Source organism: Ursus arctos, unplaced genomic scaffold (genome assembly GCF_023065955.2).
Source record: "Ursus arctos isolate Adak ecotype North America unplaced genomic scaffold, UrsArc2.0 scaffold_3, whole genome shotgun sequence".
NCBI classification, from domain to species: Eukaryota; Metazoa; Chordata; class Mammalia; order Carnivora; family Ursidae; genus Ursus; species Ursus arctos.
This window is the reverse complement of record NW_026622985.1, coordinates 29,239,601-29,257,039: the sequence shown is the minus strand read 5'-3', so window position 1 is coordinate 29,257,039 and position 17,439 is coordinate 29,239,601. Positions and strand designations below refer to the sequence as shown.

Genomic DNA, 17,439 nt, shown 5'->3' with positions numbered 1-17,439 from the left:
CTGGGTACCGGGCACTAATCCTAATAACACCCCTCTCCTATGGATTCAGCGACTGAATCAAGAATTAAATAAACTGCCCAAGGCCAGACAGCTAGTAAATGGCAGAGGTGAGATTCAGAGCAGCGATCACCCAACAACATCAGCTCCTGTTATACCTCGCTCTGCTTTCTCTGGGAACCCGAGAAAGTCATGGGATGACTTTAGTACTAATAAGACCCCGTGGAAGGAAGGACCAGCAGGTAGTGCTGCTACGTGATCAGGAGGAAGGCAGGCCATATTTGTTGAGCATATACTATGTTTTAGGCATAAGACTAGGTGTTTACCTTCTTGATTCATTTATTCCTCGCAGGAACCTGGCAAGGGAGTTGTTTTTATCCTCATGTTACATATGAGGAAACCAAGGCCCAGAGAAGTGAACAAAGTATCCAGTGTCACATAGCTTACAAGATGTGAAGCTCTAGGTTTGAATCCCACTGGCTTCAAAGGCTTCATAATGCCTTGCTCTCTGTTTTAGACCCTTTCTTTTCAGAGACGTGTCCAGTAATTAATCAGAAGGGATGGGAAGGCCGTACAGGGGACTCAAGTAGGCGCTAAGTGCAGAGACAATTTAGTATAGGGAGAAGTCTGAGATCAGAGTCGGGAGACAGGGGAGGGCACTGCACTGCTGATACAGCCTCAGGTGCATGAGACTCAGGACTCAGCCTCGCTGGCATCAATTTATTCTTGTAAAAAAAAAAGGGGGGGGGTTTTAATTAGGTGATCTCTACCGGCATTTCAAGCCCTAAAGTTCTGTGTCTCTGAAGTAGTAAGAGGGCACCAACAGCTTTCTTTTGTCCAAGGGTCATGATGTGCTGATTCTGGGCCGTCCCCAGAGATGGTTGGGCTCCGTGCCACCAGCACCAGACCTGGGGAACAGTTAAGTGGGACGCGAGTCCGGTGCTCCCTCCTCAGCTGCCCTATGATTGTTGAGGGTCCGGAAACAGCCCCCGCACGGGTGTAAAAACAAAACTGAGCGCCGAGAGAGCGTGACAGTCACATCTGGGGGTTCCGGTGGCCCGCCAGGCTGGTCGTGGGCTTATTGAACGAAGCCGGCGCGGCCGGGCAGGGGCTGGCGCCTCGCCCGGGTGGGCTGCGGCGGCCGCGGCGCGCGGGGCCCCTCACCCGCGCCCGGCCTGCAGAGGGAGCCCGACGGGTGGAGGGGGCTGCCCCGGAGGCCGGCGCTCTGGCCCCGGCGGCAGCGGGAGGCGTCTCTGGGGCGCCGCGCGCGTAAGGGGCGGGGGCGAAGCTCCGGCGAGCAAAGTCCAGGCCCCGCGGCCGCAACACCCCGCGCGCCCCGAGGCTCGGACAGAGAGCGCGAGGTCCGAGGTGAGTCAGGCCCCGCGCTCCGGGCCGCGGCGGGAGACCCCAGGGCCGCTGCACCTGAGACCCCGACAGCGCGGCCTCCGCCCCGTGCCCCTCGACCCCGCGACCGTGTGCCCGGTTTGCACCCTTCGGTGGCGGGCTGTGGGGAAGCTGGTTGTACCCCCGAGCTGGGCCGGGTGCCCCTGGACCTGAGGCTGTTGGTTTCTCCCCAGGTTGAGATGGATCTTGAGGCGGGAAGGAACGGAACCGTCCAGTGCCCCAGGAGAGCGGAGGGCGACTTTGAACTGGGCAGCAGCAGGTACCTCACCGGCAGCCACCGCTTTCCCTTACGCCCATCAGCAGGGCCAAGCTCGGCTTTGGAAAGTGGAGCAAGTCTGTCGATGCCTTTGTGTCAGGGGCTTCTGTGGAGCGTCTTGTCTAAGGTCCTGACTGTCCTCAAGGAGTGTCACAGAGGCTTTTTCTGGAACAGGCTTAGGAACAAGAGGCTGCCTTCAAAAGTGTCGCTTCCCCACTCTGTGCGGGGTGATTCGATGACTATCTGTACTGTGTAACATTCCTTGCATTATATAACTCAAAACTTTTACAAATAACTTTCATAAACATCATCTGAGTTTTCTTGCTAATAAAGCATCAGACAGCTGCTGTTGATGGTTGCGCTTCTTCAACAAGACCAGTGAAGCAAAAAAACAACAGCAGCAACAGCAACAAAAACCCTGCTTCCCCTGTTAATTCCTCTTCCTCCAGTGTTATCCCCTCCCCCCACCCGTCTCCCAGCACCTCGAGGGCTCGCATTTCTCCCTTTGGGGCAATGAAGTGGGGAGGGGGGCCGTGGGCAGGCTCATTCTTCTGTAATCTGGGCTTCCAGATCAGTGTTTGTTCAGACGCCAGGGGAAAACCTCAGTCTTCATTTGCCTGCTCTTTCTCCGTGGCTGGCTCTTTGGTTCTCAGCGGCCCTTGTCAAGCCCACTTCACAGGCCTCTGTAGGGGCAGTAACAACCAGTCAGTGGTGTGTTGTCTTTGTTTCCTCTTTCAGTGTGGGAGTAGTGAATCATTTTCGCCTTTAGCCTCAAATAGTTTCTGAGGCTGTTAGGGTTTCTGAGTTCAGGCCAGGCCACCCGGAACTAATTGACCTGTGTCATCAAGTAATCACCCAGAGGGACAAATTTATCAGGTTCTGTAATGTGTCCTCAAGCTGCAAGGGGCCTGATTAGCCAACTGAAAATATGCCTACCTGATGTTTAAAGAATTATTTTAGTCTGTTAACTTCTTCCAACAGTGATATTGCTCTATTCCTTCTAAGTACCATGGTATTCATTCATAGAAAATTTAGTTTGCCAAATAGAATTAGAAAACAGATGCTTGGTATTATTTCTACCAGAGGAGAAAAAAATGCGGTTTTCATCAGCTGGCAATATAGGCTGGGATTGACGATGAATCTATAATAGATGGCATTTTTATGAAGGCTATTTATGTATTTCACTGGCTGAACATTTGATGAGTGCACAAAAGAGCTCTCCCTGCAAAAGATGCAGTAATCCTCCAGAACCCAAGGGAGTTCTCAGAAGTGAAGTCCACAGCCTTGCATTGGCAACACAAGAAAACAGTTCAGAAGAGTCATACAGAAAGTTAATAGTAAGTTAAGACCAGAAGATTAAGAAAGTATACGTTGAGACTAATTTTTACTAAAAAAGCAGACCAAAGCTTATTCACTGCGAGGAAGTCAAGCTCCCTTCAGCTATTTAGGGCAAATGGTAAGTTAGTTATATGCTAGTTCCAATCGTGCTGCTACATTGCCTACGGCACCTTCTTCTGAACATATTTAGTGGCAGACGTCTGTCTGATTTTAACAAATGTTCTTAATCATTTGGGATCAAGTCTTATGAGCAAAACTTTATCACCTACCTAAACTAAATAATTAACAAATTAAGCTAAATAAATGCATTTAGATTAAAACAATCTCTGTCCTCATGGAGTTTACATTATTGTAGGGAGGTGAGATATAAAGAATACTTGTGCAAAATAAGTAAGCTAGGCAAACGTTAGAAGGTAATGAATGCTATGGAAAAGGTTAATCAAGGTTAAGGAAATCAGGAGTGCAAGGAGGAAGTAGTTTGCAATTTTAAATAGGGTGGTTAAGATAGGTCTTATTGGGAAGGCAGTATTTGAGCAAAGACTGAAACGACAGGAGAGAGCCGTGTGGGCGTCTGAGGGGACAGCATTCCTGGCAGAGGCATCTGACCATATAAAGACCCTGCTATGCGAACATGTTTGGTGTGTTCACAGAACAGCAACAACAGAGAAGCCAGGGTGGCTTGAAGCAAAGCAAACAGGAAAAGGAGTAAGAAATGTGGTCAGAGAGGTAGCAAGGAGACAGATCGTGTAGAGGCCAAAATCCAACGTAAGAATTTTGGCTTTTACTCTGAGAAAAATGGCAGCCATTGAAGGCTTTTGAACAGAGGAATAGCATGATCTGACTTGAGCTTGCGAATGATTATCTGGAGGCTGTGTTGAGGGTAGACTGAAGGTGGCATAGCTGAAAGTAGAGAGACTATGCAGGAGTTCTCCTGGGCTATTGGGATAGCAGTGAAAGTGATGAGTAGTGGTTGAATTCCAGATGTATTTTGAATGCAGAGCCAACGGGATTTCCTGACACCACTCCCTACAATCTTTCAGAAGAGTAGACTTTACTCTCTTTTTAGATCAATGCATATTTTTTAAGCAACGGAAGAATTTAATTTTTTCCCAGATATTAACCTATGTATTTTCTTTCTGTGTATGAGCTCTGCAAGGCAGGTGACCATTTCTCATTCATCCAGATATCCTTTTAGTACCTTGGACAGTTACCTTTGCACTCTGGCTAAACTAGATAATTTGGACAACTTGTGGATATCACTGTTTTATATTTGAAAAATAGTCAGATGTGATAACTACTCAAGTTTATATTCAATTGACTGTGAAACATTTGTTAACAGTTTTTAAATTCAAACAATTATATATATATATATATATATATATATATATATATATATTTTATAGGAACCAAGACAAGAAAGAAAAGAAGAGAATGAACCTGATCGGACCATTAACTTTGGTAAGCTGTGAAATATTAAATGTGAATAATCCTTGTTTTCTTTCAAATTTGGTGTCTTAAATCCACAGATATGGAGCCAGTACTTTAAGATTGTCCTAGGTTGGCTTCTTGTAGTCAACGAACCACATTCTCAAGGTAGATATAAAAGAGGTAGGGATAGACTGGCTATGAAACAGAGCAGAGCTGGGACTTGAGCTCATTGCACCTCACACACTAACTGATTTCAGGAAAACACATCTCTGCATTTGCTTCTCTCTCACACACATGCACACACACACACACACACACCACCACCACCATTACTGCTATCACACCCACCCACCCACCAAATTTTGCTTAAATAAGCTTGCATATAAAGAAAACGATTGTTAACTGCAGACATTTAGAAATAAGTAAGAAATCTGTGTTCACATTTGACTTCCAAGAAAATTGATTACACATGGAGTAGCTGTTAGAGATTCTGATTATGTTTAACACAATTGTCAGTGGCTTTCTGCTGGCACAAAGCAAGCCAACATATTTTTGGAAGAAGTCTAATCTGTTTTTCATTTGTCAAATATGTCTCAGAGAGGTGGGCCGAGAAAGCATTTGCCTACTCTGAGTAAGTATGATGGGTTTCAAACTATGACAGCCATTATTCCATAGCAAAGAAGGTGGTGTTCAGCGGCATGTTGGCTGAAATCGGCAGCTTAGTAAGTGGATGAAAAGACACCAAAACATTCTCGGTCTCCAACGTTGGTACACATTTCTCATGTCACCACAAAGCCCCTGTTCATTCTCTTCTCCCTTATGTTTGTAGTGTTTTTATTTTAAAAATTTAGTGCTTTAAAGAATAAATTGTTTGTAAAGCTAAATCTGGTTTTAATGTACATGTTTTAGATCTGCTTCCTACAGCAAATAAAACACCACAAACCTTGAGGCAGAAATTGCGTACATTTAATTTGAACTCAAATGTTAAAATTTAAATTAAATTGAAATATAATCTTTTCTGCCTCTGAATAGATATTTTTTGTCCTGAGGACAAAACTGTTGTTAACAAGAATTAAAAACTCTTTGTTTAGTTGAAAATCACTTAAGTCTAAGTTTGCTTAGGAAACTGTGCTGTCGCTGTGAAATTCTTATAATTTTAAATTGAAGCTTAGAGACAGTGAAGTTTTATTTAAGTAGTATGAAAAGCATTTAAAATGATCCTCAATTTTATGCAAGTGTTCACTAAAGAGAACATGACTTGATGCCCTGATCCTGTGCTTGTAACCGTGGCCAGTAGACCCAAGTGCTCTATCTCCCTTCCCTTGGAGCCACTAAAATGAACCTTGGAATCACTAATCCCTGTTCTAGCAATTTTAGGGATACTTCTCCATTTGCTCTTGACTTTGCCAGCTCCCCTGTTCTGCTCCAAGCTTCAACTGGCTTCTGACCCTTTATCTCTTTCGGCACTCGTCCTTGCCCTGCGTGTTTGATGATGGAATTTGGCCTCCCCATACTGAACTTCTGGAACTCTGTGAGAACAGTTTGCACACCCCTCCTCCCACCAAGTGTGCCTGACCTCAGACTGCCCTGGCCTGTTGACCCTGTTTGACTCAGCTTCAGCTCTCGAAGACCCCACTCTGCCAAGCCTGACTCATCACTCATTCTCCTGATGACTGTGTCTCGTCCCCAAAAGGGGGTAGGGTGAGGGAAATGGGTAGAGGGAAAAAATTAAAAAGAGAGGACAGGGAGCACCTGGGTGATTCAGTTGGTTAAGTAACTGCCTTTGGCTTCGGCTCAGGTCATGATCTGAAGGTCTTGGGATCAAGCCCCACATTGGGCTCCCTGCTCTGCAAGGAGTCTGCTTCTCCCACTGGCTCTGCACCTCCTCCCACCTGGCTCATGCTCTCTGTCTCTCTCTCTCTCTCAAATAAATTTAAAAAAATATTTTAAATAAATAAATAAAAGGGACTGAGGGGAAGGTATAGAAATGGAAATATAAGAGAAGATAGATGTAATCTAGAAGGCAGAGGAAGAGAGAAGACAGAGATAACCATAGAATGATCAGTCAAAAGCAGGAAGAAAACCTGAGAAATGAGAGAGGGCTAAAAAGACAGTGAGGGGCAAACTCTTTGAAGTCCTGTGACATTGCTCAGCTGGTTAGTTCTTGGGCATCGTACATGTCACTGTAACAACTAGTATCAGCCTTCTAAGTGATAGTACTAAGTACATTGTATAGTGACAGCGCTAAGTCTAGGAGGATTGGTGTGGCCCACCAGGCCTTTTTTACCTCTTTCTAATGTCATCTCCCACACTGTGCACTCCAGGATTTCCCCTGCAGGGGGTTCCCTGAACACTGCATGCGGTTTCTAGGCACCTTGCTAATCTCAGCCTAAACACCCCTACTTTACCTCCCAATTCTTCTTCAGCAAATTCTCCCTTATCCTTCCAGATTCTTCAGGGAGCATCGTCTCCTTAAGCAGGACTTCCCTAGAGTACACATGTAGACAATCCATTATGTTTATTCATTTCACTTCTGAGCTGCCTTTTAAAAACCTAACTTAAACCTCTTAAAGGGAACTTATCCACGAGACTCAAACAATGTTTCCTCCCTATTTGTAATTCTCCCTCTGAAATATTTTGAACGTCGTTTTAAAGGATGTGATATATGTGTGTGTGTGTGTGTGTGTGTGTGCATGTGATGTGTGTGTGCATGTAGTGAGTTCAAAACAACTAGGAGTAAACATTAAGTACTTAATGTACTTAAGTACCTAGCTGCTTTGAACTCACTACATGAGGAGCTCTGGAAGATCAAACCACATTTCTTAATGGAACTAAACTTTTATCCTTTCTGATTATATTGTAATCACTTATCCAAAGAGATACTGATTAAACAGAATCAGATTATTTCTTCACAGAATATAAAAATAAAGAATCATAAAATTAATCTGTCAATACTGTGGATGGAAATCCTCCTTCTACCCTATTACATTTCTCTGCAACTACCGACCTTAAATACAGAGTACTGACCTTAGAGGTGCCTGAGTGGCTCAGTTGGTGAAGTGACTGACTCTTGGTTTTGGCTCAGGTCATGATCTCAGGGTCCTGGAATTGAGCCCCACAACGGGCTCCTGCGGGGCTCTGCACTCCGTGGGGAGTCTGCTGAAGGATTCTCTTCCTCTCCCTCTGCCCTGCTCCCCACCCCCACTCACTCTTGCACACGTACTCTCTCTCTCTTTAAAAGAAATAAATAAATCTTTTTTAAAAAAAAGTACTGACCTTAAATAAAACCCAAAGAACATATAGTTGTGGAGAGAGAAAAATTCTTTTCTATAAAGTATTACTTTATTTCCTTTCTTTTTATTTTTTAGTTTAGATATTCTGACTGGCAGGATAAACTATTGATGTCCCTGGGCGCCATCATGGCCATAGCTCATGGATCAGGTCTCCCCCTCATGATGATAGTGTTTGGACAAATGACCGACAAATTTGTTGATACTGCAGGAAACTTCTCCTTTCCAGGTAAGCATTTGTCTATTATTTTTTTGGAACATACATTGTACTCCTTTAACTGGATGAAAGATCAGAAGTTGATTTTAGTATTTCTCATCTACTTGTTTAATGGTTTGCACTTCTGGCTGACTCTGGTTATCACTGAAGAAGTTATAAAATTCTCAGAACATTCCTTGAATACTCATTTAAATTTCAACAACTAGATCTATCCTGTTTGACTTTTAATACAGTATAAGGAAACGTACAGAAAGATTTGCATCTAAAGAAAGCAGGGAAATCCCTCTACTTGAGGACAGTGGGACAGTAATCTGACTAAATCTATGCAATGCCCATCCCTTTGGTAATTACGGACACATTTCAAAATACTTTAGCTAGTATGGCCATACTTCTTAGCTATACTCTGCTTGTAAATCTGTTCCTGGTTTTCTTTTTTTTTTCTCTCCCTGCACCCTTTTTGTTAAAATTCTATCCATCTTCTGTCTCTAATTTGTGGATCAACCAGGTTGGCTGGAACTTGATATAACACTTCACTGAAGAGTGAATGGTTCCAATGTGAGAATGATGTGTTTTGAAACACACACAGGAGTGTAATTACTGAAGAGCCAGAGTCCCATAAGTTAATGTCATCTGTAAGAGGGACTGTGGCAACAGCACTGGAGTCAGGTTCCAGTGGACACAGTTATTTTCATATTGGCCAGATTCAACACAGGAAGTGAAATCTTTATGCTTTCTACCAAGCCTGATGGCTCAGTTCCTCCCAAGAGACCTTGTGGGCACTAGGCTGGAGAAGATTGAGTGAAGCTTTATTGGCACACAGATGGTGGGATATAAGGGAAAAAAGCTGATAAAGGAAAGGCAGCTTACATAGCAAAAATACCTGAGAAAAAGTGGACTCTGTCATTTAGATCAGTAGGGGTTTTCAGTGTTTACTGATTCAGAACTACGTATTTGGTTAACATTAAAGAGCTTAAGTGTCCTGACCTAAGATAATAGGATTGCTTGATTTATACAATAGAATCTGTTTACATAAACATTAATAGGTTTTAGAAATCTAGTAAAAGTGCCTTTTTAATTTTTATTCATTTTTATTAAAGATTTTATTTATTTATTTGTCAGAGAGAGAGAGCACAAGCAGGGGGAGTGGCAGGCAGAGGGAGAAGCAGGCTCTGCACTGAGCAGGAAGCCCAACGCGGGGCTAGATCCCAGGGCCCTGGGGTCATGACCTGAGCCGAAGGCATTTGCATAATCAACTGAGCCACCCAGGCATCCCGAAAGTGCCTTTTTTAAAAGATTTGTATTTATTTATTTGAGGGAGAGAGAGAGAACAAGAGAGGGAAGGGAGAGGGACAAGCAGATTCTGCCCTGAGCGAGGAGCCTGATGAGGGGCGGATGGTTTGATGGGTACAAGTTTCAGTTTTACAAGATGAAAAAAATTCTGGAGATTGATTGTACAACAGTGTGAATATACTTAACACTACTGAATGTACACTTAAAAATGGTTAAGGTGGTAGATTTTGTTATGTATTTTATCTCAATTAAATTTTTTAAAAAATGAGGTTAAAATAATGACACACACTTAGCACAGATGAGTTAGTGTTTGGACCAATTTTATTAGCCCTGTTTTTGTTTTCACTAACACCAGAATAGTTCCACAACTTTCTTATTTGGAACAGTTTGTTTTTTACTTGTTTCTAATTATGCAACCAAATAGCTTTGAAGCTGGGCATGGCGGACAGGTGCCGTGTGCTGTGCCCAGGGCCAAATTCAAGGTCTCTCTGGGGAATGGCAGGAGCAAGTCACTTACAAACCTGTAATGGCTGTGCTCCCCAGAGTTGCCAGCTTACTCTTTATAGCTTCCAGATGAAATGACCATTGGTCCTCTATAGCCACATTTGTCATTAGATTTATAGTCTGTCTTAAGGATTTATGATGGGAGGTCCCTCAAATGTTATTAATTTCCAATGTCCACTCTTTAGCAGTTTGTATAGACAATATTGTCATTAAATTTCATACTCAGTCTAAATCCAGAGAGCTCACTGGTATGTTGAGAGTTCTAGAGTTTAGCAAAAATCATGGAAGTGGAGAGAAGGTCAGGTACTTAGCTGTACTTAGCCTTGGCAGAGCTCACTTGCTTGTCTCATAGAGATGATGTTTATTTAAAGTCTGTTCTTTAGGGGCGCCTGGGTGGCTCATTTGTTAAGCATCTGCCTTTGTCTCAGGTCATGATCCCAGAGTCCTGAGATCGAGCCCTGCATTGGGCTCCCTGCTCAGTGGGGAGCCTGCTTCTCCCTCTCCCTCTGCTGTGCTCTATCTCTCTCTCAAATAAATAAAATCTTTTTTAAAAAAGTCTATCCTTTAGAACTGTTGGACTCTTGGACAGTTGGACTTAATGAGAGCCAAATAGGAAGGGAATGTTAGAAGAAAATAAGGTATAAATTACAAGAGGGTTGGACAGTGAATGATTGTGAAGAGAACGCATCCTGTCAACAAAATAAAGCTCCTTGGTGACAAGGTTTCTTCCCTCACAATGACTCAGTTGTGCGGAAACCATGCACATTCTGCATCCCAAACCTCAAGGACAGAGTCAGAGGAGACATTTTTTAATGCAGAGTACCAGGAAATTGATATATTTTATGTCAAGTCTATGTGTAATTGTAATGATCTAGACAATTCTGTAGAGAAATCAATACACCCTGCATGCCTTTGCATTGCTGTGTCGTTGAGAGGAAAAGGCATACTGGAGACCCCAGTTACCTTAACTAACTGCACGTACTGCCTAGGTTGTCTGGACAAACACCAACTCTTTGTTTTGTGCTGAATATTTCCATATGATAGGAGAAGTTCTAGGCAGAATTGAGGAGGGCAGACATTGATTTGAGACTTAAATATGACATCAGGACTCTCTGTGTAATGTCTCCCTAGGTAGTCTTTAAGATGTGCAGTTATTTAGGCCCATCGCTTACCAGCTGTATGACCTTGGGCAAGTTACTTAACCTCTGTAATTCTTTCTGTGCTCATCTTTGAAAGGTGATCACAGACTTACTGACAGAATTAAATGAGACGATTCATGTAAAGCGTCTGGAAGTTAGTAAATGATCAATAAATACTGGGGGAAACTAGCTGTGACAACTTGGAAATGAAATGACCACTCTAAAATTCTGTTTCTTCATCCATAAAATGAATGGACTTTATGGGAGCTCTCTAAAATAAATAGGCAACGTCAAGAATTCTCCATTTCCTTGTTCTGGGAGGCATTCAGGCAGAACAGAGTGGGGGTTCTCCATCCTAGCACATCGAATCAAATGGGGATACTTCTTAGAAATGTGATGCTCTGGACTCAGCCAGAGGTTCTTATTGAACTCTTCTTTCATGGATCCTGGGCAACTGTATTTTTTTTAAGTTCTCCATGTGAGTCTAACAGGCACATAACATTGAGAACCCCTGAACCAGGTGACTTGGAGATTGTTTATATAGGTATAATAGGTATGATGGGTAGAATCTGAGAAGACCAGGCCTAGGCACTTTTAAATCTAGAGTCCCATTAGGTTTCCAGATCTAGAATTCCAGATCTAGAGTCCCATGAGATGTCTAGATCTAGAATCCTGTGAGATTTCCAGATCTAGAATCCCATGAGATTTCCCGATCTGGAATTTCATATCTAAAGTCCCGTAAGATTTCCTGGTCTAGAATTCCAGATCTAGAATCCTGTGAGAGTTTTCTGATTAGAATTTCAGATTTAGAGTCCCATAAAATTTCCCGGTCTAGAATTTCAGATCTAGAGTCCCATGACTTTTCTGGGAACACGTCAACACACATCTATCTTACCTTAGTCCTCGGGCAGCAGAAACTCTCCTAGGAGCTCCTAGGGTTATATCCAGGCCTAGATTGCCATTCTTGGCTTAGATTCTGAGAAAGGAGCGTTTCAAATTTTAAATGCCCGTAGATTCTTATTTCCTAGGAGGGAGAATCAGTCTGAGTTATAATATCCTCACTGAGAGAATGTAAACATTTGAGGTAGGCATTTGGAGGAGAGTAATATCCATTTACGATTCTACCTGATTTTTAAGTTCTGGGGAAAAACTAACCCAATACACATATTTGTGGAGTTTCCCCAAGGTTTGAACAATGATTTCCACCACTACCAAGCTTTAAGTAGCTTGTCTGCCTCTAGTAAAGTGGAAACACTTTACTGTGAACATCAGTAGAAGTTACAGTTTTGTGGGAGAAATTATGCCACAGTCAGGGCCACAAGCCTGCTAATCGATCCTGACAGTAGTTTAAGTTTTAAGTGCATCTCGACCTTAGTCCCCTTTGGAAGAAGATAAGGAAGATACACCACAACTGGGAAACATGACTATTGGGTTATTTACACATGGTAAGTGAAAAAAGACTAGTTTCTGTCCTAGCATCATGGTAAATGGGAAATACCTACTCTGGTATGTTTTCTCAACAATGCTGTGGTGATATTTTGTCCTATTATTTTGACATGGGCTGTTTCCTTTACACTTTTTCATTTTGTGTGTTCTTTAATATTTTAAAGGATTTTATTTATTTATTTGAGAGAGAAAGAGCGTGAGTGGGGGAGCAGAAGGAGAGGGAGAAGCAGACTCCCCACTGAGCAGGGAGCCCAACTCGGGGCTTGATCCTAGGACCCTGGGATTATGACCTGAGCTGAAGGCAGACCGCTTAACCAACTGAGCCACCCAGGCGCCCCTCACTTTGTGTTTTTTAAAAAGTGAAAATAAGGGTACCTGTGTGGCTCAGATGGTTAAGCATCTGCCTTCAGCTCAAGTCATGATCTCGGGGTCCTGGGATCGAGCCCTGCATTGGGCTCCCTGCTCAGTGGGGAGTCTGCTTCTCCCTCTGCCCCTCCCCGCTCATGCTCATTCCCTCTCTCTCTCTCTTTCACAAAAATAAATAAATAAAATCTTTTTTTAAAAAAAGCTTAAAAAATAAAAAGTGGAAATAAGTCATTACCACATGGAACAATCAGTGTAGTATGAAGTTAGGGGCTATATGTATAGCGTTAGGACTCTCAGCCTACTTGCTAGTTGTGTGACTTTGGATAAGTTACTTTATCACTCTGTGCCTCAATTTCCTCATCTGTGAAATGGGGATTCACAAAACAGTCCTACCTCATAGGGTTGTGGTGAAAATTAAGTGAATTAATACATGTAAAGTGTTCAGAACAGAGCCTGGCAGCTAATAAATGCTTCATACATGCTAGATATTATTAAAACAAGAATGGCACATAGGCATTTTTACCAAATGAGTTCAAATTAATAGACAATAAATTTCCTTCCAATTAATAGCACTTAAAAAAATACCAGAATACAGTTTTGCCAGCAAACAGAACGTGGAATGAAGGGTGATGGCCAATGGCCAGTCTCATCTTTAGACAACTCACTTACCTTCCTTGTCTCTAATTTTCCCTCCTTTACAATGTATGTAACTCAGCCTTTGTATTCCTTCTGTCAAAAGGAAGCATGTAAGGGAAAGCACACATGTATTAAAGTAAAAGTAATAGAAACAATTACCTGTAAAGTGCTTTTAGCCACTAAGAAAAAGTGCCCCTTAAATTCTGTATTTTCTCTTGAGACCATTTCTTTTTTCCTCCTCCGCCTTCTATATGCTCTGTATGTCCTCCAGCAGCTCCTCTCTGCTGCCTTAGGAAGCTGCTTTGCTAAAGGCCTGAGGCCGCCAGGATCAGGGACGAACCCAGGAGGGCTACCTTTCCCCATCTGGGCCCTGGATGTGCTGCACCTAAACCCTTGAACTCTTTACTTGAGCAAAGTGACAAGAAGTCATTGAAGTTGAAAAGAAAAATGATTTTTAAAACCTGGTAACATCTATTAATAGTTCAACCTTTCAAAAATGTCTTATTTTTGTTTTGTTTTGTCTTTATTTAGTGAATTTTTCATTGTCAATGCTAAATCCAGGCAGAATTCTGGAAGAAGAAATGACTAGGTAATTGGCTAATACATACATCTATATATGTAGGTATTATATATATAAATATATATATTTATATATATAAGTATTTGTGATGTACTTTAAAAATGTTTTATTTGAGAATAATTGCAAAGTTTCAGAGAATTATAAGAATATACACAGAGTCTCTGTATACCCTTTACCATTTTATTATATTCTTTGACCTATTGTTATCATTTTTTTAAAAGATTTATTTATTTATTTTAGAGGGACAGATAGAGAGAACATGAGCGGGGTAGGGGCAGAGGGAGAGGGGTAGATAGAGAATCTCAAGCAGACTCCTCACTGAGGGTGGAGCCCAACGTGGGACCCCATTCCAGGACCCTGAGATCATGACCTGAGCCAAAATCAAGAGTCAGCAGCTTAATTGACTGAGCCACCCAGGCGCCCCTGACCTATTGTTATAATTTATAGCCACCCCTTCACCTCCACCTCTGAAGTAACTTGCATACATCATCGTGGCCCCTTACTCATAAATACTTCAGTGTGGTTCCTAAGCATGGGATACTCTCTTCATAACCATAGCACGATTATCAGCATCAGTAAATTTAATATTGATAAAGTACTTTGATCTAATCTACTATCTGTATTCCAGTTTTGTCGGCTGATCCAATAATGTCTTTTATGGCATTTTCCCCTTCCATTGGCCTTCTTAATAGAAATCTCAAAAGCCTGTGACATAATGTTTGTGTGTTTACTTATCAATTAATGTTGCTGACTTAAATGCTAACTGTATGCTACTGCAGGCCTGAAAGGCTTCTATCTGGAGACAGTTTGTAAAATTATATAAAAGTATCTTTGAAAGTATCAAAACTGAATTTGTTCTTTTTAAAGATACTAACTTTCCTCTACTTTAGTTAAGACTTCATTCAAAGTTTGTTTAAATTTATAATGTTTTCAGCATACTATTAAAAAAATATTTTTGAATTCTGCCAAAGAGGAAGAGGGTTTTTTGTTTTTTTTGTTTCAGCAAGGGAGGGGGGTCTTTCTATAAACAATACAAGAAAACTTACACTAAGAACCATTTCACATGCTCAATCCGTTTGTCCCTATACTTGTAATGTGTGAATAGTAGTGAACTTTTTCAATAAAATAAGATATGGAGGTCTAGAATCTTAATCATGAGAGAAGAATCACGCCGTTTCTACAAATTGTCAGTATCAGTTGTAAGATGATTAACACCATTATTTTTTGCAGTTAACCACAAAATGTATCTGTCTTCTGGTAATTCAAGTGAATAGATTTGCCATCATCGTCTTATAATTTAAGAAAGAGAAGAGAAAAAAACTTTGATGTGTATTGTTATGATGTCCTACACAATCTATATGATTTCAGTAAACTTAATTCCCAATCCTGAAGATTTTTCCTGAAAAAGATGAGTAAAGAGCAGTACTTAAAGGAAACTTGCTAATTATTTTCCAGGTATGCATACTATTACTCAGGGCTAGGTGCTGGAGTTCTCGTTGCTGCCTATATACAAGTTTCATTTTGGACTCTGGCAGCCGGCCGACAGGTCAGGAAAATCAGGCAGGAGTTTTTTCACGCTGTTCTACGACAAGAAATAGGCTGGTTTGATGTCAACGGCACCACTGAACTCAATACACGGTTAACAGAGTAAGTGTATTGTTTGTGTCACACTTTCATAATGAAATTAATCACTAACTATGAAAATGTGTCGTGGTTAGATTTTAGATTAAAAAAAATTACTAGATGAAACATTTGATACCTATTGGGAACAGATCATCCGACAGCCATTTCTAGCATTGACAGCATGTGCCCCATGCATTTTCCTTATCTGTTAGTTTGTTCTCCTCAGTGATTTAGTAGGTTAATTTGAAGACTGAGCTCACATCTTATATTTGTTCATCTCTCTGTGGGGCTTGCTGCAGGGCCTGACAGATGTTATCCATTCAGTTAAGATGGCTGAATGAATGAGTACATGTGTGAATGGAGTCACAGCAAGACTTGTCTCCATAATTGTTGGCTCTTCACTCATTCGACAAATATCTGAGGGCCTGTTTATATGCCACACACTCTTCTGGATGTTTATGCTCTGCCAGTGAATGCGCTAAAGATCTCTGCCCTCTTGTTGCTTACTTTCCAGCAGGGGGAGATGGAAGACAAACTTTGTCTTCCTGGAGTTCCCAGCAAAAGAGTCCTGAGCCAATGAAGTAAAAAAATCCGGGAAGGTCAAGGCGTTTAGGACCTGGTTGGCCTCACTAAGGACTTCAGCCTTGACTCGTAGTGAAATGGGCAGCCATCGGGAATTTTGATCTGAGGAGTAACATGAGACTTCCATTTCCAAAGGATCACACTGGCTGCTGTATTGAGAAGAGAGTGGGTTGAGAGTAGGGCCCAGGGTAGAAGCAAGTAGCCCTTCCCTGTGACTGCTGCAATGACCTTCCTAACTCCTGCTTTTAAACACACGGACTCATACGTTCAGAATGCTAATACTTCTCCGATAGGATTAACTAATTTAATAGCATCAACTTGAATGATATGAACTTCTCAGAGGCATGCACTGATCCTGAATTTCTTCCCTTGCGCGGTATTTAGGTGAGGAAAAATCCCATTCGAGAGGCTAAGACTGTGAACGAGCCTTGCAGTAGTGTGAACAAGATTTGCCTGTCTGTGTTTGTCACATGTCTGCTTCAGCTCTCTGATTGAAGACCTCCTGCCTGTAACCACTTAGGTGTGATCTTTTTTAGTGACGTCTCCAAAATCAGTGAAGGAATTGGTGACAAGGTTGGAATGTTCTTTCAAGCAGTAGCCACGTTTTTTGCAGGATTCATAGTAGGGTTCGTTAGAGGATGGAAGCTCACCCTTGTGATAATGGCCATCAGCCCTATCCTGGGATTCTCCACAGCTGTCTGGGCAAAGGTGTGTGAAAAGGGGGCTGTTTTCCCGTGTGTTGGCCCACATGTGCGAGAGTTATTTTCAACATGCAGGGTTCCGGTTCTTGTAGCTGTCCAGATCCGTGTGACATGTCAGTTGAAACCACATTTCAAAGCACGTTAGTGCTGTAATAAAGAAATTCATTTTTAATGTGATTTAAAATGTCAGTTATTACTTCAATTACGGATTTTTTTGCACTGCTATTATTTCTTTGGGTAAATCTTCTGGCATAGTAGTTTAAACTACTTAAATGTTTATGTCCTTATTTAAAGAAACACAATTTTAAAACATAACATTCTTCCAAACTGTTGCACGAGTATAAAAAAATTGAAGTTTGGATTTGTTTTATTTATTTTTAATTGTTACCTGTGACAAGTGGCACTCTGCCAGTTTGGCCTTGCCATAAGTGTGTGTGTGTGTGTGTGTGTGTGTGTGTGTGTGTGTATGAAACCTGTCCTGCTTCAGACAACACTGCAGAGTTGAGAAGTTTTACTGACAATTTTTGCTCTTTTGGAGGTTGATGATTTACTTAGTAATTTACTTATATCCATTTTATTTCCATTATTCCTTTACCTGTGGCCTGCAACGTCTTCTTTAGCCATCTTAGTAGTAAGCAGAAT

General features: G+C 41.8%; 1 protein-coding gene across 5 annotated transcripts in view; it reads left to right on the top strand.

The window, feature by feature from the left end:
- The first annotated feature begins 1,270 nt into the window (after positions 1–1,270).
- ABCB4 (ATP binding cassette subfamily B member 4) overlaps positions 1,271–17,439 on the top strand; it is a 61,563-nt gene continuing 45,394 nt past the window's right edge. For 2 of the 5 annotated variants that reach the window (XM_026504806.4, XM_044386221.3), the window contains exons 1-7: positions 1,271–1,365; positions 1,575–1,660; positions 4,399–4,453; positions 7,792–7,942; positions 13,843–13,900; positions 15,347–15,538; positions 16,633–16,804. In XM_026504806.4, the coding sequence (XP_026360591.2) occupies positions 1,581–1,660; positions 4,399–4,453; positions 7,792–7,942; positions 13,843–13,900; positions 15,347–15,538; positions 16,633–16,804 (708 nt within the window). In that variant the 5' untranslated portion in view covers positions 1,271–1,365; positions 1,575–1,580. Of the gene's footprint in view, positions 1,366–1,574; positions 1,661–4,398; positions 4,454–7,791; positions 7,943–13,842; positions 13,901–15,346; positions 15,539–16,632; positions 16,805–17,439 lie in introns of those variants that run through there. The other 3 variants (XM_044386216.3, XM_048213079.2, XM_044386218.3) reach the window with 3 other exon arrangements.